Genomic DNA, 23,582 nt, shown 5'->3' on the forward strand with positions numbered 1-23,582 from the left:
GATTCAAATCCAAAACTACAATATTTATATGAATTTAACAGACTATCATTTTTATATATTTGTATTATCGATACTGCGACATTAGAAAAAAAAAAACAAGATTATAAAATAAAAATAGATAGATCTTTCAAAACTGTTAAAATCAAGGATTAGGATTAAGGAGTAGATAAATAATTCATTTGATATAATTGTTTCGTAATAAGGTCACTGGAAATATGTAATTGCCGTTTATTTTAATTTCTAATTTGATGTTTATTCGAATGAATATGGCACTATTAGAATACGTATGAACATTACTCATATGTACAATATACATAAATATTATTTGCAAGTACAGACTTGTACACGTGTATATGTTCTAGTTTTTGCCTGCGATTTCTTCACGTTATTTTAGATATTATTCTCAAAATATTAATTATTTCTCAGACATGTTTAGTATGTCAGAAGATATTTTACAATACATATGGTAACCAAACAGCAGCCGGACCTATTATAGACTATGCTTTATAAAGCACGTGACGCAGACAATACAATGGTTTTAATTCGATTGATTTCAGAATAAATAGCATATATATATATATATATATAGCCTGTCTTATGATGTCTAAGATATAATAGCCTAAACTTTAATTAAAATTATATATTTTTGGATAAAACGAATTACCACTTAATAAACTTCCATACATCCTCGAAACCTTATATAATTTACACGTCTAGTAAGATATATCTATGTCAACATGGCTATAACCTTTCTCATTAAAATTTAAATTCTCATTAAAAGTCGTAGTTATTGATCATATTATTTTAAAAGTATATTTACATTTAAAACTCAAATGTAACTCTTTGCTCGTAACGATTTATTAAATCAAAGGAAGTACAAAATATTTCTGTGGTGTTGTATACAACCATTTTATTTAATCTATAAATATTGTCAGTAAATTGCCTCATAAAAATTGTTTCACCGTAATGAGAGTGTAGTGTGATCCAACAAGTAATGTGACCACGTAATTGTAAAGTAATAAGTAACAAGTGCTTACGTTCATGATGATTGAAAATAGTATCTCTATTAACATTTCTGAAATCTTTTACAGTATTCCGAGGGAAAGAAGATCATTAATATATAATTTAAACTGAACATTTTAAGATCATTTTGCTTGCTTAATATTATAAATATTGGCATTTTTTCTTTTTAAGCGATCCGTGTTCTATACTTATGCTTGTAAAATTTTATTCTTGTTTCCCCTTAAATTTTTTTTTCACACAAAATGCACTTTGTTTCTTTTATTTTCCGTAACATTAATTTAAAAATTATTATGATGGATCATCTGAACCTATAATAAACTTAAACGTTAAAGATTGATGTACATACGTAATCCATAAATTGTTAATATCAATATCGGTTCAATGCATTTGAAAATAATATTAATAAAAATAGTACTAAAGTATGGAATTCCTACACCACAAAATAGTTTACGATCAATTCTATCGTCGAACTTCGTCGAGATGGTGTTCTCGGAAATTTATGACTTCCCAGTAAAACCGCTAGATGACACTAAAATTGTTTTAATGATACACGAAGGAGAAAATGTCTCAATAAGGATCGTAAAATTGTATTATTGGATGAAACCTGAGATACGAGGATTTATTTATTGTTAGTGATACACAATTACTATGGTTGCAGAAGAAAATTATAGAAAACTTAGTGAATTCGGCATATATTAAAAATATTTTAATAGCTGCTATTTGTAATAGCTTAAGGGTTCTTTTTATTTTATTTACTCTGTCAATTGTAACTTGCGATATGTTGAAGGAGAATTTGATTGTTATCGTGCTTCAGGAAACAGAATAAAACCTTTTTGTTTTTCCCTAATTTATGTCGCTTTGGTCTTAATTGCCTAGAAAAACTACTCTATATTAGTTCTGTCAATAAAAATATAATGTCGATTCAAGCTTGAAGTGTGGTCGAAGTAGGTGGTTCCAAAGTCTTAGAAGTCTTTTAATAATTCTTTATTTTATGAATACATACAAATATTATTACAAATAGATTTATGACTGACTAGTAGAACTGACAGACCTTGTCATGTCATGTAAAAGATATTATTCAGAGCAGGGAACTGGGTAAAGGATATTGTTCATTTTTAAAACCATATATACTTTTTTCAATAACAATGTCCTTATTTAAAACAAATATAACTTTAATTAAATCCAAATAGTGATATAACGTTATTCTTGAGTTTTGAGATGTTAGTAACCCATATTGAAGGTGAGCGATCTTCCAGGACAACTGACGGTCAAGTGTCAAATAATTTTCAATTACATATTTAAATTATAATCTTTAAATCTACTAACAAAGTTCCTAGTTGTGACCTCAGTCGAAGCTGTTAAATTTTATTACATTTATAAGTTAATCCCGGATCGTGTCTCCTCTCTCCTACACGACACTGGCAGAATATATTGTGCACATCTTTGCACGGATGAAGGACATATTTCAAAAAACCAACCAATAAAAATTATGTTAAGCAAAAAAATCATTAAGAAATTATTAATTATAAAGATAATTGTTATTCTTTCTTAAATTTGAAATTTTGCACGCAGTATTCTTTTTTTTCTTAAGAAATTCTCCTGACAATAACGAACACAACAATAAAAAAATGTGAAGTGGGTTCAGCCGTTCATACGTGATGGCGTGACCAAAAGAAATATGTATTAATATATGCTATCTAAAAGTATTTTCTGTAAAACATTTAAAACGTTATAAGGAAGTTAAAATAAAAATGTCACGTGCCTTTGAGTGTATGAAGTAAATTTCGTCTGCTACACGGTGTCTAACTTCTCGAGGTGCTAAATTAGTTTTAGTTGTTAAACAACCCTCTGAAATATTGTACTTTGGTCTACTTACTATGAATTATTATTTTACTTGCGATCTTAATTGCTAGTTGACCTATGTTTGAGTCAATAAACGACATGGTAGATTTTCAATAAATTAAAACGGAAGTGACTTAATTCGTGTTTATAAGCAAAGAATAATTGTTTTTGGAAAAACAACAAACGGAATTTAATGATTTTGAAACACGAAAATTACACTGAATGCTTTGTATTTTCAGTCTAACATCCTTCAGCTGGGAACCATCCACGACGTTTGCCCCCAATGGGTGCGTCGGTAAAGGTAATAAGGTATTCCATCCATTAATTGCAGCATCCCTCCATCTGGATGAATTTTCGGCAGAGCATGTGCCACCAAGATTAAGATGCAAAAAACAAGTCACATTGGCCTTTTACCATGAAGTTCGTGATCAGGGGGAAAATATATTGATACAGACTTAACCAGATAGTGATCAATGGTTTGCACAGAGTAGAGTCTACCATGATAGATTCGTGTGGATCTGTTATCAACAGATAATCTAGGCGATTCCTTGTATAATAAACCACATATCAGATAGGAAACACTTAGTAATAAGGCAAAACTTAGTTTTGATGGTGGAAATTAAGTAACGTAAAAGAACAAATTTTGCCGAAAGGTACCTGAAGTACAGAAATTTCAGCAGCTTCCTAGGTCACTGCTATGTGATCAGTAGGCACTGACATAAACTGCTGTGTCCAACAGCAATCAGAGATTAGCAAATTTCGGGGTCATCAAGGTGGCAAAGACATTGATAGAAGGTATCATTATAGATATATTCGTAGAAACATACCGCGGATTGCGCAAGAAAGTTATACTCAAGAGATAAAGGTTTTATTCTGGAAGTAAGACCCGGTTAATATGGTATGCTGCCTCTATAGGACACAGAATCTATATTTAATTTGATTTAAAATTGAAAACTATTGACTGTTGTGTGTTTTATTTTAGCTTCTATTAATATAACATATCATAGGCTTACACCGGCATACAGTATACTATTCAATTAATATAACACAAGAGATTGATTGCTTAAGATAAGACAATTATTGCGGATATCGGTTGGAACAGCAACAGATTAATAAACATAATTCATGGTAAGCTAAATTTGATATACAAATTTTGTAAATTTTATTATTGTACATATTTTTGTTAATTAAATTAGCATTTATATGTTCAATATTCGGATAAAGGAGATTTTAAAACTATCTAGATTTTAAGCTGTATACCTTAGAAATAACACAAAGATTAGTTGAGTATTTTAAATTTATATTTGAATTGACACAAACCCATTTAACCATTTAAACAAAGTAAGTCATCTCTAACCTTTTGTATAATGAAGTCGTTATTAACAGCATGTATCACTTGTTTCTTGAACAACACTCGCGGCTTGTCCTGGTATCTAGAATTTTTATAACGCCGGTTATAAGTTAAGTACAAATGTACAAACAAAAACTATTATCGTATGAAAAAGGCTCAAGGTGGCTTTTAAAACGATAAATTGTATTTACAGTTTTTGTAGTAATACTGTTATTATGTTAACTATTGCTTAGATATATAATTAATGAAATTACTTCACACAGCTTATGTGAGATTATCTCGCGTTGTATATCTATAGTATACAGAAACATCATAGTTACTAGCAATAATGGCTTAAAACACTACAACAAATACTATTTAAATATCACAAAACTAAAATGATATGTTTATATTTAGGTTGCATGTATATGTTACATTTTTTTATTTCTATATATTTATGTGTATGCTTATTTAAAAATATCTCTTTTTTGGTTATTTTTTTTTATATCAATATATTTGATCAATTTCATTTTAACTACTAAAATTCAGGGAACCTTAGAAATTAATAAAATCGTCATAAATGAAAGCGGAATACGCTTAGGATGGTCCTCCTTGATGCACAGGTGTTTTATTTGAATTTGAAACTTTAAAACGATTGGTTATTGCGTAATATGTCAAATAATAAATATCTTGATTATTCACTAAGATTTTGAACCTATTAGTGGATAAAATCTTAAAAGAAATATCTTTAATAAATGAAATTGTATAAACGTCCGTAATTGTTACACCGACCTAATGGTTGCTACTTCCAAATGCTCCTAGCGTTGTTATCTAGCAGCAAACTAGCGAGGAGTTTGTAATTGATGGATGGGCACGTTTTCATACTGCGGGATTTAATCAGCTTATATTACCATTACCATAATAGACAATGAAATAATAAGTGAGGTATTCAATATTTTTTTATTCATAATATCATAATTATTATTAAATTATAATTAAAAAGGAATTGCTAAAGGCAGAAATACTGGATGAAATCAAACAATAGGAAAACATTATTGTAACTTTGTAATACTTCAACAAAGAACGTCAGAACTTTCCGAACACAATCGAGACCTTTGATTTAAACTAGTACGATGTTGAAACACTTTATTTTGTACATAATCTTAGCACTTGAATACTTGAATCACGTACCCGCATCTGGAAACTGTGTTGACTTAACCTGGTCTTGGTAACTAGAACGGAGTTTCAATGCGTTATTTTCTGTTGACTAAATAATATTGTTTGGTGTCGGGATTTTTCTAAACTTAACAAATAAGTCGAACTAACAATACAGATTCTGATAATATAAATAGTGTTGTACTTTTATGGATTATTTTTCAGAACATTCAGCATTGCTCTGAAAATTTCTCAGTTTAGGATGTTTCATCTGAACTTAACGAATTGAAAATGTTCTTTTTTTATATTGTAAACCAAATTCTTTATAATTTAAAAACTTTATTTCTAATGTGATGAGTGTATGACAGAATAAATAATAAATACAATCGTTCATATAACTGATGCATGTTTAAATATGAGCAAGACATTTATTTATAACACTGATGAAAATACAAAAAAGTAGAAAAACTATTATATAGCTTAATACTATGTATGTCTAAACGCTCATCTGACATCGCCTTATTGCGCTTGGTTGATTTGCCGATCATGTTCCACACAGCTTTTACTCCGCAGACATTTATAATGCGTTGAGCGATAAATTGAAGAAAAACTTAAAGTATCAGTTTTATAAATGATATAAGCGATACACACTTTTGAGGCGTACATTTGTGGGATAAGAGAGTCTTTTTAGTGCTACAGTATGGGTAGTGTAATATTTATCGTATGGTCATAATTGTATCTGTGATGAATATTGAATAGTACAATGTAATTTTTTTGAAATATCATTTGCTAATATTAAACTTCAAGGCTGTAAGATAATTCTATATGAAACGTTTTGTGGGATCTTTTATCGAATATAAGGATAGACCGTGGTTACTGGGAGAATAAATTCAGTAAAGACGTTCTTGAAAATTAATGTCGTAAAATATAAAAAAGGGTGAAATTAATTTGTTGGCCCCTTATATTGTTCTGAGATGCTACCATTATAACTTTTAAATACCCTGAAAGACTTTTGTTTTTCTTCTTTTTTTAATACACAATGCAATATGCAATACCGTACACAGTGGGGTTTTGGATGATATAGAAATGATTGAAAATCGAAAGAAACAAAATTACTTTTATAATGAATGTAAATATATAAATGTTGTAAAATATCCCTAACTTGTTATAACAATTATTGGAGTATTTGAATCCTTAATTTTATGTATGTGTAGATTGTAGATACTTATTTCTTGTTATGAAAATTAGAATAGGATTACGAAATATAGTGTATGGCCATAAGGGATTCTGTATATATACGAAGACTGTCCCTTAATTTATTGGGCTAACTACGAACCAATGAATGAAATGAAACGAAAACAATTTTTTTTTCAATTTAATGATCATGAATATTAATTTCTGACGTCTGTCAATCAATATATTTAACCTTTATAAATATAATCACAATTTTTAGCCCCAAAATGACTGAAGAGGGCCTCCTGCAACACTTCATCGCTGAGATTTTTTTTTCCTCTTATGTCTAACTTTAAATTTAGACATAAATAATAGTCAGACGGGACCGTTTTTGGACTGTAAGGTGGATATTCCACTTCCGTGAAATAGCTTTGATTACTTGCATCCTTCGAAACATCAGCAATGTGAATAGGGGCGTTGTCATGGAGGAACAGGACACCTATAGACAGCTTACCTGTTCATTTTTTCTTTTATCTCGTCTCAAAACAAGTAAAATATTTGCCGTTCACGACTCTATTACGTTCTCAAAAATCCAGCACCAAAATGCCTTGAATATTTGAAAAGATTGAGCACATCAGTTGTTAGTCGATTGTTGTACCTCTGGACTTCTAGGGGGCTTTTCACTTTTGTAACACCACTCAAAGTAAATTGACAAGCTTGTAAAAATGTTGCGTATTCCTAAGCTTCTTTTTATCCTTTACTGTTTGGGTATTTTAAGAAACACACTGCGTGAAATCATTTGGGATGGTCATCATAATATTTTCTTAATAATTGTTACAAACACTACAGGAAAAATTAATTAAAACAGTCAACCTAAATATTATTTAACCTCTTCAAACGTGACTCTTCGTTTCCTCTCTTCGTAAATAAGGTCCAATTTGTATGATGTCTTTTCTGTCTTTTCGATTAAATTGCGACTGAGATCTCTTGGTGCTTGAGACCGTACGTACTGCAAGATTCAAATTGTGTAATGTAACTTTCAATTTAACATATACATGGAAAGTAATGGGAAGTTGACATATTTATGTTAACATATGTAGGTATATGTTTTATATCCATAAAGAGAAATTATTATTTTTTGTTGAAATGTTGTCGTATTTTCTCTTTTACTACGTTCTTTTGGCTGTAATATATAATTCTTTAAAATTAACCTTTCTTGAATCAAATTTTCTCCTCAACTGTCTGAGGTTATAACTTCTAGGGCCCCATTCTGCTACTGGAGTTAAGAGACTTAATATTCTCTGAAATAATACTTTTTAATTGAACTATGATTTTTTCATTTTCATATGGCCTGTATCCTAAGATATTACCTGCTTTTTCTTATGAATATAATAAAAAAATATATAAATTGCGCCAAATAATATCACTAAAGACTGTATTATAAAGGTCCACATTTTATAATTCACCATCTCTTCATAAAACTCCATTTTTAAATAGGTGTCTATAAGTATGTAACACTTAATCTAAAATGAGAACAAGATATTAGGTATTCTGTTTTTACTCTTGAGTTTAATAATAAGGTAAATTTAGATTAAATCGATCCACAGTCGACTCACAACATTATATTGAAAAAAATAATCCTTCTGACCAATGAGATGAAGTTTAAAATATAATAGCTATTTCCATACTCACGGAATAAAAGATTGGGAGAACAAATAAACTCCATATTCTCAGTCTAGTTGGTGGAACTCCAAAATGGAATGTTATGTCATCGACCAATCTACCCATAGGATATAACCAAAATATAATTATCGTTTCCGAGAGTGTTGACAAACACGTCCAAAATATAAATCCAAATTCGATGAACTATTAAAAAATATCATACATTTTAATACTGAATGTTATAAAAATTTTATTTCTATTGAAATTAGTGTACAAAAGCGGGTATGCATTAATCTCACTGATCAAATAAATAAAGATGTGATAATTACGGTGCACTGTTAATTTGGGTAATGCGTGTTTTATCACATTCAACCCAGCTTAAGAGAATAAAATATTTCGTCCACAAGTTATATGCACATGCATATAATTTAATCTCATTTTATTAAACATTATACTCACATCTTTATTTTAACTGAAATATTATTTGTATATACACGTATTATAGTGGATTTTAATCACATCTAAAATTAAAACTATAACAGGACCACGTGAACATACCAAAAAATTTGTAAAATATCCTGCCAGTCCTGCCGCCAAAATAATACAAGAAGCACACCAAGGTTTAATTTTTTCCCACTCTGTTATGAAAGTTTGTATAAGACATTGAAATGTGATCAACTAAAACAAAGAAAATAAAAGATTACATTTAAAGTCATAGGTAGTTCAGTTACACGAAATAAAAAATTAAATTACTTACACAGGTGAAGTAGTCCACAACGGCGTTTAAAGCCAAAAATAAGAGGACATAAAGTTCTCCTCCGTATAAGGTAGAAAAATATATTGGCCAAGTAAAAAACATTGATGTGCTGCCTACCGCAACAAAATATAATATTACAATAAAATATAAAGATAATATAAGCAATTGAAACCAAAACTAGCACATGCCATAAAGTACCCACCATAAGAAATATATATTATTGAAGCGTTTACCCAATTTTCTCCGTATTTCTTACACAAATAACTTGTCACTGCTCTCGATATATAAAAAACTGAATTTGATAAATTAATCAAGGCACTGTCAAGGCTTGGATCAACCTAAAAGGAACATGAGTACTATAAATTAATTATACAAAAATCATCTCATTTATCGAAATAAAATATAGTTAGAAGTGTTCAAGATGCCGTCAGATATGATGGTCTTTATGCTGATGAACTCTAAACACAGTAGAAATTTAACAACTTTTCAAAAAACCTAAAATTATTGAGATAAATGAACTGAAGCTTGTAACTTTAATTGCATTAATACATAAAAGATTGCAAGTAAACATTAACACCGACTCATTAGACTGGAGGTTTTCAAAGATTTGACTTTTCCCCTTTTCTAGAATAAATAAGGTAGAAATCCTTTAGACTTCTTCATCCAATCATGCATGAAAAATCATAGATTTTTTATTTTTAATCTGCTACTACTAAACAACTAAAAACGCGGAATAAAATGTGGCCAAAAATATAACATGTGCATGTGTCAAGGTTATCATTAATATGGAGGATGGTTTGTCAACGTAGATGCTCTCTCTGAAGTTAGCGTTTTCTTATAAATGTGCGAATGCCAGGAATAACTTTCGTTCATCATCAATAGACAAGGGTGCTGACCGCTGCGGGTTCGACTAGTCTCGAAACAGTGTTTCGTCTCGATGTGAATGTGTTGTGGCTACTTTCAGATAAGCTCAAAATACATGTGCACGATATCATATGACATTTGATGTCTACCTTACAATATTTTCACATTGATAACATAAACAATAATTGGCTCCCTAAATGGAGTGGAACCAAAAAAATAGCAATATTATGTCACGTGGCGACAAAAACTGAGATAGTGCTTGACAATAGCAATAAAAATTATAAATGCAACATGCAAATATGATAAACTTTATTGAAACATTGAAGAAGAAGGCAACGCCTTGTAGCGGGTTTAAACTCGGGATTATGCTAAAAATACCAGAGAGTGGCATTTAAGTCAAAATAAGTGCGATTCTGAATGTTGGACTGTTAAAAATTAATTGCTATTAACAATTTGCATAATGTAGAAATATTTTATAGTGATTTTTAAAATTCTATCATAATATTAATTACATCGATTTCTCTTTAAAACGTAGCTATTACCGTAGGTACTTATTTTTTATCGAACTTTCTTTTACCTTATCGCCGCTTCTTGAAAATATTATATGAGCCACTGGAGGAGCAGTCATTGATTCAGCAAGCAAATCAAAATCAGCGAGCTTTAATATACAAACAACAAGATGTGAGTATTGTTAATTTATAGTATTTTCCCAAAAAAAAAATCTAATGTTTTCAATGAGTGCTTACCATTAAAATATTATTTAAATCGTGCTCTATATAGTTGATGGGTCCGTCGGTGTAAGTAATTATTAAATGTATAAATGATAATACATATATAACACAGAGTGCCAGTTGTGCTCGGTGTAAAATCTGTAACATCGTTGGACATTTTTTTAACAATCTCATGTTTTTTGATCTACTGCTACTAACACTTCTATTAATAACAGATTTCGAGTAATCAGTTGATTAAAGAAAACATTTGATTACAAAAATATCGCCGCTATTTATTTTTGTACCTTCCAAGTGTACCGTTTAGATATATGGTTTCGTAGGCACGCAGCTGATGTCCACAAGAAAAATATAATAACTAACAGAATTTCTTTCTTATTCCAATCCAATCGTTCATCGTATGAATCTATAAAACGGCTGGAAAATGAATACGTATAAAATAAAGATTTGTTTTGAGGTGTTATAACTCATAATATTAATAACAATAAAAATCAAATTTAAGGAATAAAAAACGTTAAGTTAAAAAAGTATTATAAAGATCCAAACTTAAAATTATATAATTAATGTATATGTAATAAGTAAATGGAAATAATTAAACTTATAAATGGATTACTTTCACTACTCATTACAATACTCTAAGATGCCTAAGTACAGGAATGTGTTTGTTAAATAGCAGTGTCCAATGTAGTTATTGATTAATAAAGAGGTTGTCAAGTTCAAAAAAGCATTTCAGCTGGCTTGCAATGTGCGCACAAAGCTCACTCACAAATAATTCTTGCGTATCACAGCGTTAAAGCAGGTGTGAGCTTTCACAAAAATACCTGATCTGCGACGAATTCGAGACAACCCTAACATCGTTCGAAACGCGTCATTTTATTGAATGGTAAGATAACTGTACTCCTATTTAGTGTAATGAATTCACCAACTGTAGGTAGATAGTGACGAACAATATGTAAGCTTTAAATATTACAGCAACCAAACAACATGCAAACTTACGTTCTATCACACTGTACTAACTATAAACTGTAATTGTAAACTGTACTGGGAGTGCCTATCTTTCACTCTCTCTCTCTCTCTCTCGTCAACGTAATTTCATATATGATAAGGTTGAAAGCTTTGAATTAATCAGGGGTACATGCATATACCAGTGTTTTTTCCATTCGTATAATATATAATGATATGTTCACATGCTTTACGCTCAGTACGACAATCTTTGTGAACAGTTTGAGTTCAAACTCAGACTGGTTATCATGAAGTTTCACATTTTTTATAAGGTAGGTAATCATTAGCCTTCGCAAGGGCAGAGTAAAGTTATTTGATAAAGGTATATGATATTGAAAATAGGCGCGCATCTAAGTCAGTGTATGAAATGTGTGAACACACAATGGACAAACTAGGCCACTTATATATAGTCTTTGGGAATTTTGGTCTCCCAAGGAATGGTAAGCTCTATTAACACATCGCGTTTTAAAATTCGCGAACACAGATATATGTCTGGTCTGGACGCCGAGATAATATTTCTACGTGCAGACCGTAAATGTGGTATTTATTCAATACTTAGTACATAATTATCTATGGATTGAAATGCATGTATCGAAGAAATCGTCATTATTGGAACAGATAAAGAGTTTGGTTATATAGCTTGTGATGTATATCGTATGTTTTTTAGCGATTTTGTTTGATATTACAAAACTATTGTAAAAGTTAAACGTTGGATGGTGTCTACGGCCTTGAAGCAAAAATTACGGCCTTAACTAAATTAATACATTAGGGAATTAATTTTGATTAATTTGTTTTTAATTTTTTTTCTATTCTATTAATTTCTTTACATACTTCAAATTTAATGAGTGAAATATCGTTATTATGAATCAAAAACTTAAGATAATTTGTGCCTTTCTACTTACATTTTAAATAATGCTACCGTCTCACAATAACAAGATAGAACAGTTCAACTAAATTACAGTCTTTATTATAATCATCTAAAATCAATCATAAAATTTATTTATTTATTATAAAATATATATTTATTTATTTTATGCGACCATAAAACTTACTCAAAGTAATCAATTTGAGCTAAGGTAAAGTATTCCCTTTTTCCTATTTTATACAATTGTCTGTATTCATCATAAATAACTTCATCGTTGGTAGAGATTTTTTGTGTGAATTGCAATAAATCAAGACAGGAATAATTATAACCATAGTAAAAATGTTCTTTAATTTCACATCTAGAATTTAGTTAATTTATTATGTTATTAGTATTTATCTTTATCTGAAATAATTAAACTAATGACAGAAAAACAAGAACGAATCTATGAACAAATATCAAATCACCTATTCCAAGGTATTTTGTCGATAATTCCAAACACAAAATATGCAATATAGAATGAAACACCCTGTAACATTAAGGCTAGACCAAAAAAACTAGTTACTAAGAATATAAAATTATATCCTGAAAATACATATATTTTTTTATTTTCATTTTTCATTCTAATTTTAAAATAATATATAATTTTATACCATATAAAAGTGGCGCCATTTTCGGTAAAAATAAATGCTGATCAGGTGAGTAGATGCTTAGGAATAAATATATGTATGTCATTGGTAGACTTTTACATAGAACGTTGAAAACATAAAACCAAAGAAATCTGCAATAAATATAAAGATTTAACATGGCCTAGCACAAAAGGTTACGTATTTATTATCGTCATATAATAAATACCTTTGAACACTATTTTGCTGCTCGCAGAGTAATTCTAATTTACTCAATGTAGAGGTATAAGCTCGAAAAAACGATAATTTTTCCATAAATGTAGCTGGAATGGCAGGTCGATCGGAAGGTATTTCATGCTAATAAATAAAATAATATTCATATCAAACATATTAAGGTTAAGAATAAATATCTGTTGATCCAGAAATGCAATACTTTCACCTTCGTTATCACTTGCAGATGACTTCTATTCAATCTGTGTGAAACGTCAGTTCTTGATAGATCACCATCATCAACCAATTGCCAACCATATGTCGACTGTTTGTCTTCAGCCTTTTGTAAACCCAAAGTGTCTTCCATCGAATAAAAGCAATAAAATTTGTAATATTTATACTTAAGATATTGTTTATGCAGATTAAAATACGTCAAGTGTATGACACATGACACGAAAATAAAAAGTTCATTAAGTGTACTCAAGTTGCGAGTGATTTAAACCAAGAAGCTTCAATTATAAAATTATTTTAAATGAAAAATATTTATATATTTTGTCGTTTCTTATCTATGAATATATTTTCTAAAATATGAAAGCAATATTTATCTCATTGGCGGTCTAGCAATGTACATATGTGGATGCAGGATGCGTCTATAAACGAGTTTATTCTATTAGTGTACAGTGGAGTGGTAGTATTACTTTATCATTTTATACGAAACACTTTAATTATTTTAATAATACACTAATTTATTTATTTTATTTATTTGTTTATTGATGTCCCAAAAAGTAATAATTGCAATAGCCATATAAAGTAATATTTAAAAATAGACAATTTAGTCATGCATACATGCATACATAAGTATATTAGAGATAAAATAAAAAAACGTACATAACAACAACAAAAGATAATAATGAGAAAAGTTGTTTTCTTAGTAAAAATTTAAAGGAAAGTGCATTTGGCAATTAGAAATAGTAAATAGGGGTGAGGTCCAAAGTTGTGCACCTTGAAAAGAGAAGGATTTACGAAAAAACCTTATAATAACGTAGGGAATATTTAGAGGATTTTATGAAACACTAGAGCGTTTAGGAAGCAATAGGGGAAGGACTAGTGGAGGTAAAATTTAAAACTCTCAAGTAGGTACGGGGAGGAGTAAGTAAGAATATATTGTATATTAGTGTTAGAATATGCCTGTTTCGGAGGAAGCAGATGGAGAGCCACATTAACACAAGACAGAATTCAGAAATGTTGGCATATTCGCACAAGTCGAAGATAAAACGGGTGCATAAATTCTGGGACCGATCTAATTTACTAACCAGCTTATCAGTGGTATATAAGCAAACCTTAACGTAGTAGGGTTACAGAAGAAAAATATATTAATATGAGGCCTGTAAAGCTGCAAATAATTTAAACTCTTACACCAATGCTCCCCTTTTGTTTGTCCAGTGAATGACTGTATCTTCGGCAGTAGACGACAAATAACAAGACCAACTGACAGACATTTTCATCTCGTCCGTCTGTAATCACGCTTTTTGCAAAGTAACCCAAACGTCGGGAGTATGTAGTTTAAAATAATAAAAAACGCGATAATACATACAAAATTATTAGTTTAATTTTAGGAAAATTTGGTCATGGTAAGAAAAAAGTGATAACACTTGGCCATAAAAGCTAGAATATTCATATGTAATTATAAGATTGATAAAGGAAACTCAGCATTTGGAAGAAATTAACTTGCAGGTGAAAGAATCAAATCAAGAAAAGAGTAAACGATGATTTCGAGGATTTCAATCTTTGGATTCTGTGATTATTGTTGATAAGGCAAGTGTTCAGGTCTCTCATAATTATTGGGTGATCATAAGAAGGAGAAAGTTTATCAAACAGGCAATCTAAAGTAGAAAAATAATTAACGTGTCAAAAGAGACTATAAAGAATAACTATCGAAAGCTTGGTATGAACGACATCGACTTGGACAATAAGATACTCCTAGACACAAAATATATTGTGAGATTGAATAATAGTAAGAACGGGCAAGTTTTTTGGGAGATAGATGCATTTTTTCCTTCTCTTTTAAGGGTTCTGTTATTGCTCACGAGGCTACAATTCGGAACATTGTAAAGAGAGACACGTGTGTTGCTAAATAATGAGAGAAAATCAGAATAATAAAAAGTTAAAGTAATTAAAAGTATTATGAAAACATTATTACTCTGTAAATAAGAACAAGGAGACAGGTTATTATTACTTATATTGACTTTATCGACTTCCGACAATCGACAATAGAAGTATCAGAAAATATATCATCATCAACATTAATATTTATAAAATATATAATAATAAAATTAAATATTAAACTGAAATATATTAAAATAAAATTAATAACTATCTTAAATTAATTAAAATGATATTTCTAACATGACTCCTTTATTTTAGAAAAAAAACCTAACATAATATATACACATACAAAATCACAAAGTTTTGTTCATGAATATCCGAACACAACTTAAAGGAACTGTCACATAGAAATCACAGTGTAAGTGTCACCAAAATAATAAAAATATTGTTCGGTGCGAATGAAGACATAGTTAAAAAAAAATTGGAATAATACTGAGATTTTATAACTGTTGTTTGATATAAACTTGATTTTATTTTTTAAGGATTCAGCGTAAACAATTAATTGTTTTCAAATTTAAATGATACCGTTAGTGGATGCCAGAAGAAACGTTGAGGGTTCTTGTAATATAACTTCTTTATAAAAAATGTTTCAGATGAGAGTGGTTAATTTTAAAACATTCTTGAAAACGAGACCAGAAAATTGTTTTTTCTTTTTAAATAACATTCGACACTTTTTCACTTCGAATTAATATCTCTAAAATATATCAATTTAAACTTGAATGAAATTAATTATGAATATAACACAAGCGAAAGACTTAAAACGCACTCCCAAAAACCGAGGATCAATTTATATATCGCGCAACGCTCGTTACGCACGAAAACAGAGCCCTGATCTCTGTTGACAACTATTTATGTGTGGTCACCCCTCTTCTACCCGCACATATTCATTCATTCATATTATATTTAAAAAATATAGTCTTATATAAATCTGTATTCGTCTTTATGACCCCAGTGATCTAGCGCAACGTCGGCGTTGATGACGGACCCCCACATAAGTCGACGTCCAGTCACTGCTTAAAGGTGCGACGGGAACGACATATCGCCTTTTTACAGCCACAAAGTCACTGGTATTTTGTTTGAGGGCTCTTCTAGTTGAGGAGAGGCGCCGAGAAAGGTCTAGTTCACTTTAGTAGGCTCAGTGACAGGTCAGTTAGATGAGCATCAAACTGCCCTTTTTCGTCGAAGGTAAGGACTAGCTATATGGGCCCTAAACTGCAACCTCGTTCAATTCTCATCCAGCCTAACTTAGACAATTTAATGGAACATCGTCCGATAGGTGAATTCTTTTCCTCAATCTCTTGGCTGCTGATAGAATCAGCTATATCTGCAATGTGACATGTGTGATACATTTGTGCGATCTAAGTTATATAGCCAGGGCGACAAAAAAGGCTTGTTTCAGCGCAGGGCCTCAGAATTTTTTTCTTCGGAGGTAGTCATAGTAGTGGCGGCGGCATTTTAGCAATATGCGCTAAAAAAGGGCGCATAATTTTAGCGGGAAGCAGTCTTGACTATACACTGTATTCCTACCATACAAGAACAAATGAACAACTTTGATCTTGACTAATTTATGTCGTAATAGAGCGGGGGATAAGTCTTAGAAAACTATTTAATTATAAACACTTACTGTACTATAATCTACTAGTAATGTGTCCTCTGAGTAGTATCTGAAACAAAACCCTATTTAAAAATGATTTATGGATGTCTCATCAATTGCTCTGCTATGTGACCGTGATGTTTAATCTGATTTTATTTACCTAAGTGCAGTGTAAGTTCAAAGGTATACAAAAGTGATTGAAATCGACTACTGACAAACACGATAGCAAATTGGATACAACTGTTATATAAGTTATAACAACGTATTCATTTAAAATATGTATTCAAGAACATTCCATAAATTTCATCAAATACAAAAGACTGCTTGTTTCTTTCATTCTCTTTTAAACAGTTAAGTACACCGGCTACAGAATCAGGTCAAAAAGATCATAACACCATATGTATACAAATTTTTAAGTCTATTGGAATTTAACGCAAAAAAATCTCTTCAAAAACGAGAAAAGAGCTACTTTACCTACTTTAAAAAATTCAGAAATTTTATTTGAATATATCTGGGTAATATTTATAGACTAGGCATACAAATACTAAATGCTAGACATATAAAAGGTTGTAAATTAATGAATTGATGACTATCAAAAACTAACAATGACTACCTACCGTGTGCAAAAAAGAAGCTGTTTATCTTAAGACTTTATATGGACCTAAGTACTCGTGTATGTATGCACTTGAGATAAACGTAGCTAACATATAAAATCTAAATAAATATTCGTTAAAAAGTAATGATGAAACGTTTTAATTTTCATTCAGAGCGAGCGATGCACTTCATTAAATATCTTGTGGCTTTTCATTGTTTACACACACTTGGCTATTGTCACTACCTTTGTAGATCATACCTAATTATAACATTATTTACTTGTTTAATATCATAATAGTTTTAATACTATTATTAAAGGTATTTCACTATATTGGTATGTGAGGTAAGTCATTAGTAACGTAGCAGATTATTATTGGTCATAATATCATTAATTAATGAACGATTTAGATGGCTCTAACAGGATGATAAAAATGGTGTATTTTTATGTACTCCCAACCAAATTAATATAAATTTTCATAATAAATTGTCTCTGTGTTAATGTTCAAAGGATTACGTCGTAAAGTTTGGATAGACACAGAACCTACTTCTCATTAAATCCCAATGCCTTTAGAAAATTACTACGAGTATTTTAACTTCATAACAAATACAAAAAATATCAAATCACTCGATCACATTTATGTTCAGCGACGTTCGAAATGTGACAGCACTATTTTTACACAACTAAACCTTTGTTTTGTATAGACAAATTAAGGTTCAATACATAATAAGTGAAAGGATTTGCAGTACTCCAAAGATATATTCTGAAAAGTTAGAGTCAAGTTGAACGGACTCCTCCTAGCAGTGAAAGATGCACTTTTACTATGAAAACGTTACATTTCTCAAGATAGCTGAATCCCCATTCAGGGTCACGAAAGCAAGTTTGTGGGTGATTACTGTTGTTGTCCTGATGTATATTTTGTGTAAAACAGCGGTTTTCTTTTCTTAATTGCGATATGAGCTGACGTCTTTGTGAAATTTTTCTCCAGGGCATTAGCTGGAAACGTCAAAGATCTATTGATAGAAAGTTAGCAAAAAGTTTCGTGCTATAACGATAAATACGAAGCATCTTAAACGATATGCGGCGAGTAGTCCTATATTTCCAATTTAAAACAGAAGTTTCAGAAGGTTTGAATATTTTTAATGACCTCGATATCATTATATATGTCAGTCGGAAAATGTTAATTATTAATACATATTTTATGTTTATAAAGTGTTTGTCATTAGTAATGTTATGTGAAGTATCTTCGTGACATTTTATTGTTTCCTGATAATACTCTGTTGATATTAATTCGTTGGCTATAAACAATGCTTAAGCTCTGTGACAATAATTTATTGGTTAAAAAATGATAATTTTTGTATTTATTGCATGGGAAGCTAAATGTAGTAATGTAGTCCACGTAGTATTGATTTATATATTTTTAATAATTATGAATCTTCAATTGTAATTCTGATAATAGAACAGATTGATTTAACGATATTCCAAAGTTTCATTTAAATTTAAATTTTTAAATTTAAACTTTAATTTAAAGAAGAGAAAAGAAAATTAACATAAAAAGAAATATTAAAAGACTTAAAATGTGGAGTCTCCTTTGACTTCAGACAATCTCCGACAGAATCAATTGTGCTACGGTTAGTATAAGTTATTAAAAGGGTTGAAATCTTTTTATCGATATTAAAATTATAGTTAAATGTGTGCAACTAAAAAAAATTAATCATAATAAGTAGGTCTGTGTTGTCCATCCTAATCAGGCATTATTACACCAACTTTCATTTATTCTTGAGTCTATTTAGGGTTGTTAATATTTATACAATATATAAAATGTACGTAAGTTGTATATTTTAGAATTTACTCAAATTTGAAGTCGAAGTTTTATGACACTTCTCGTTTTTATTTTAAAAATTAACCATTAATTTGCTTCTTTTTTTTTTGACAGTCATATTTAAATTCGAAAAAACCTTTTTTTACCCTCAAGTTGTTCTTAGGTAAAACTAATTTTAAATATCATAAATTAAAATCGTATATTCGGGTAATATACCTTAGTTAAATCTGTAAAAGCAGCGTATTAAAGTATTACACAACCTGTTAAGTTGCATCTTAGAATTACGGAAGTAATTATTTTTCAATATTTTTCTCTCATATCTCTAAACAAAATCTCCATAGCTTCTATTTGGGTGGTGAGTTAAAAAATAATATCAATAATCAATATAATTATTATGATATTTGAACATTTAATGATCCAATTGAAGAGCAGCTATAAACTGAGTTGGGGCCATTGTGTATTGCAAAATTAAATATATATTTTTATGCAAGAGTTTGCATTATGTAACTTTTAAATTATAATACAAAACAAACTGGGTCATTTAGTTAACAGTACAATAGGACACTAAGCTATGTCCGCAGGAGCTGTCTTCACTAATTTATTAGAAAACTTTCTTTGTGCCTTTCATGGCCTTATTGTGGACAACTGCTTATGATGTAGGTTATGTTATTTAGCTTGAATATGTTAGCTTTAATCTGCTTTGCCATACACGTGAGAACTTATGAAGTTATATAAGTACATATTTAAGACTTGATTTCCTTATAAACACTTCTTTTAAACGTCTGTTTTATGTCATTTCCTGATAATAATAATCGTTACTTTTACTTTATGAAAGGGACATTATATACTCATTTAATAGCTAGTATGATATAGCCTTCAAAAATTTGTCCGATAAATAATGTAAACTTATATATTAAGAAGCCAATATGTAAAATATTATAAGCAAAAAGACAAGACAACTTCATTTATCTAATCCGCTGAATTTAAAATTCAAAATCCTCCATAGTACATGAACAACAGCACAAGTGTAATAGACAATAACAAATGTAATTAATAATAGAATTCACGAATATTTCGTTTATGTTATATTATCTATAATTTTTCATAGCTTGTGAATGCTTTTTATGTACAAATTACTTTTTATTTAATAACGTCAGATCGAGACATCTCGAGCGGACTGATGAATTCCAAAATGTATTAGGGAATATTTTCCTCGCTGGAGCAATAATTCACAAAAATGGATCAATCGAATCCACATTTTCCTTTGTATACGACTACATACTCGTAGATAAAGAGACGTTTGGTATATGTTGGAAAGATAATTACTTTACGACTTAGTTCAGCAGGAATATTCAATATATAAAACATTTTTATACCTATTCATATTATTATTTAAATTTATTATTTTAAATGATTTTTTTGTAAAATATAAATTATATGTTTTTTAATACATTTAAACCCAACATACGAACAGAATTCATGAAGAATAAATTTATAATCTCCTTATAATATCGATATTAGGTTTCTTGATTATTTAGTAATGAATTAAATATAAAAAATAAGACATTTTTTTGCAAATCCTATACAAGATAAGTAATGAATAAAAACGATATATTGTTCTGAGTAAATAAAAATCTACATACCCACATATTTTTCACTGATCTAACACTAAATTTGATAGCCAATAGGATAAATTGAAATGGAATATCCAAAAAGATGCAATGAATATATTGAACAAATAACGTCACACATTAAAATTTTAAGAATTCATACATTACCGGCTATTTACTGTTCACGAATTTCAAACGGCAGCCATATTGATCGGCGCTAAATTACCGCTCATTGCTTTTCGTATTCGCCTGTTTGGGCGTAATTATGATCCCAAATTAATGTGACATATACAAGCGGGACTTTGTGTTATATTTGTTTGTGTCATTTAGAATTTGTTATAAAGTTCTCCTTTTAACGTAATAGTATAGACTATAGACATAATAATTTCTGAATTAAGAGTTTGTCAGTTAGTTTCGAATACTCGCATCGTTTTATTGATTATACTTAGTTGCTATTTACCTAAGACTTCTTCTGATAAACGATTATTTTACCTTCTAGAGGTTACATTATTGAAATTCCGTGTAGGTAAATTTTAAAACGCTTAAAATCATATTGGGTAAAAGATGTCTTTTAATTGATTAACTTAAGAATACTTATAGATGTAATCTTACTTTGTTAAAACGTTTTCTTACCTTTAGTTTATTTAACTGAACCTTAAGTTTAATTCAAGTAAACAATTACGTAAACTCAATCAACTTTATATTTCATGGAAATATGAAGAGAATTGTGTCCAAGTCGTATTTAAATCCAATAAGGTATCAAGGAATAATAAACTTTATAGACATGGCTGTAAGAGTCCAGTCTCCTATATAAACTTCTTCTGGAGACAGTGTCAAAACAATAAACTCCTAAATTGCTTTTCGAAAGCATAGTAATTAATGCACCAAGTTTATTTTCATATTAATGAGACATTCCGATACAAAACAACTGTGTATTTGTTATTAAGTTATTTCTATTACAAATTTTATTATATTTTATGATTCTCCCTCATTGTGAAATTAAACTAAATTATTTTTTAGTATACTTTCTCTTTCATCGTTGTTTACGCAATATATGTAAAGCTGTAGGTTTTTTGCTAACTTATAATTTTGTTTTTAGTTATTATTTTTTTATTTAACAGATTTTTATTTGAATTTATACGACCTTACACATGATAAACTGTTACACTTTAAATGTATGAACTAATTACTCTCGTCACGATATAGACCCTAATTATCTTAAATTTAACATGAGAAATACAATGAAAAAGTGTAGAAATAGATTTTTAAAAAACACTCTCATATAAGCTTAATATAAAATATGGGCACTTAAAACTTTACCTACTATCTAGTCACAACATGAACATTACATTTGATAGCATAACAATGAAATACTAATGACTATCTCATATGTACATGATATCGAACCTTATGCTATAATTTTGTATATTGGCAATGTCCTTTAGATCTGGGGAAAGGTCATATCCAACAGTAGTACTGATAACGTTATGATGAAACAATTTTTGTTTATTTCATTGACAATTTAGGTACATAAAAATAAATTAAAATAAAAGAAAAATGTTCTGCTTCATAAAATATGATAGAATGTATGATTTCGAAACATACAAATATTAAAAAGTATTTTTATTATCCACATATAATTTTAAACTGTAGATAAACCGGACCGTGAAAAATATTATATACCACAGACTACAATGTATTTATTTTGGAATTCTTGGGAGATAATAATTTTTTTTTCCAAAATCGGATTATCGTTTATTGATTTGTAAATTTCTGAATAAATGATTGAAAGAATTTTTTAAAAAGGTAAACCGACCAACTTTAGTATGTTGAATATCAGAGCGTAGGTGATTGATTGAATCCCTTCCAACAAACTCATTGTTCAATATACTATATAAAGATGATGTTTCAACGCTGTCTTTTGTGTATAACCCTTTGTATGAACTCGAATTGTTCTTGAATTTGTGATATTTCTGGTCTATTTTTTAACTATTAGTAGAAATACATATTACGCGTATTGTTTGCTCAAGATTTATTTGGATCTGAATTGAAAACCGATGAAACAATTGATTTGGTCAGTTTTTTATCTTCCAATATAACGGATCAAAACGCTGAGTGGAGAACACTGGCCAATTTATTCTGTGAAGTAATTGTTTCGTGAGTTGGCATCCAAACTTTGTTAATTAACAATGTTATAATTGTGATTGATGTTCACGCATTGTTTTTTTCTGTAACTTTTTACAAAGCATTCAGAAAATTTATCACTAATAATAAAACTATCAAATATGGTAATCAAAAATATTATACATTTTATATGAATATAGATTATATTATAGAATCTGAAAATTATATTTTTTTGTAGTGACTGTACTGCTACGGTTAAAAGAAACATCATTTTCTGATATAAGATCGGTTTAAATATGAGACACCGGTCCTATATAACCAGAAGACGTGTAAATCTGCGCGGCACAGTTGGCTCAAGGCATCTGAGAATTGGCTTTCGTCCAAATTCAATAATGGTTGAGGCTTATGACACCGGATTATAACCTATGACTTTCGAATTA

At 29.6% G+C, this 23,582-nt stretch overlaps 1 protein-coding gene across 1 annotated transcript; it reads right to left on the reverse strand.

Moving 5' to 3' along the window:
• Positions 1-7,881: 7,881 nt before the first annotated feature.
• LOC116769742 (uncharacterized) lies at positions 7,882-13,666 on the reverse strand. Its single transcript, XM_061526640.1, has 8 exons — positions 13,464-13,666; positions 13,254-13,381; positions 13,052-13,179; positions 11,356-11,360; positions 10,384-10,464; positions 9,217-9,280; positions 8,216-8,352; positions 7,882-8,046 (listed from the first exon to the last, which is right to left on the reverse strand). The coding sequence occupies exons 1-8, from the start codon at positions 13,599-13,601 to the stop codon at positions 7,882-7,884; spliced, it is 846 nt and encodes a 281-aa protein (XP_061382624.1). The 5' UTR covers positions 13,602-13,666.
• Positions 13,667-23,582: the final 9,916 nt, after the last annotated feature.

Source organism: Danaus plexippus (assembly GCF_018135715.1).
Source record: "Danaus plexippus chromosome 3 unlocalized genomic scaffold, MEX_DaPlex mxdp_25, whole genome shotgun sequence".
Lineage (NCBI taxonomy): Eukaryota > Metazoa > Arthropoda > Insecta > Lepidoptera > Nymphalidae > Danaus > Danaus plexippus.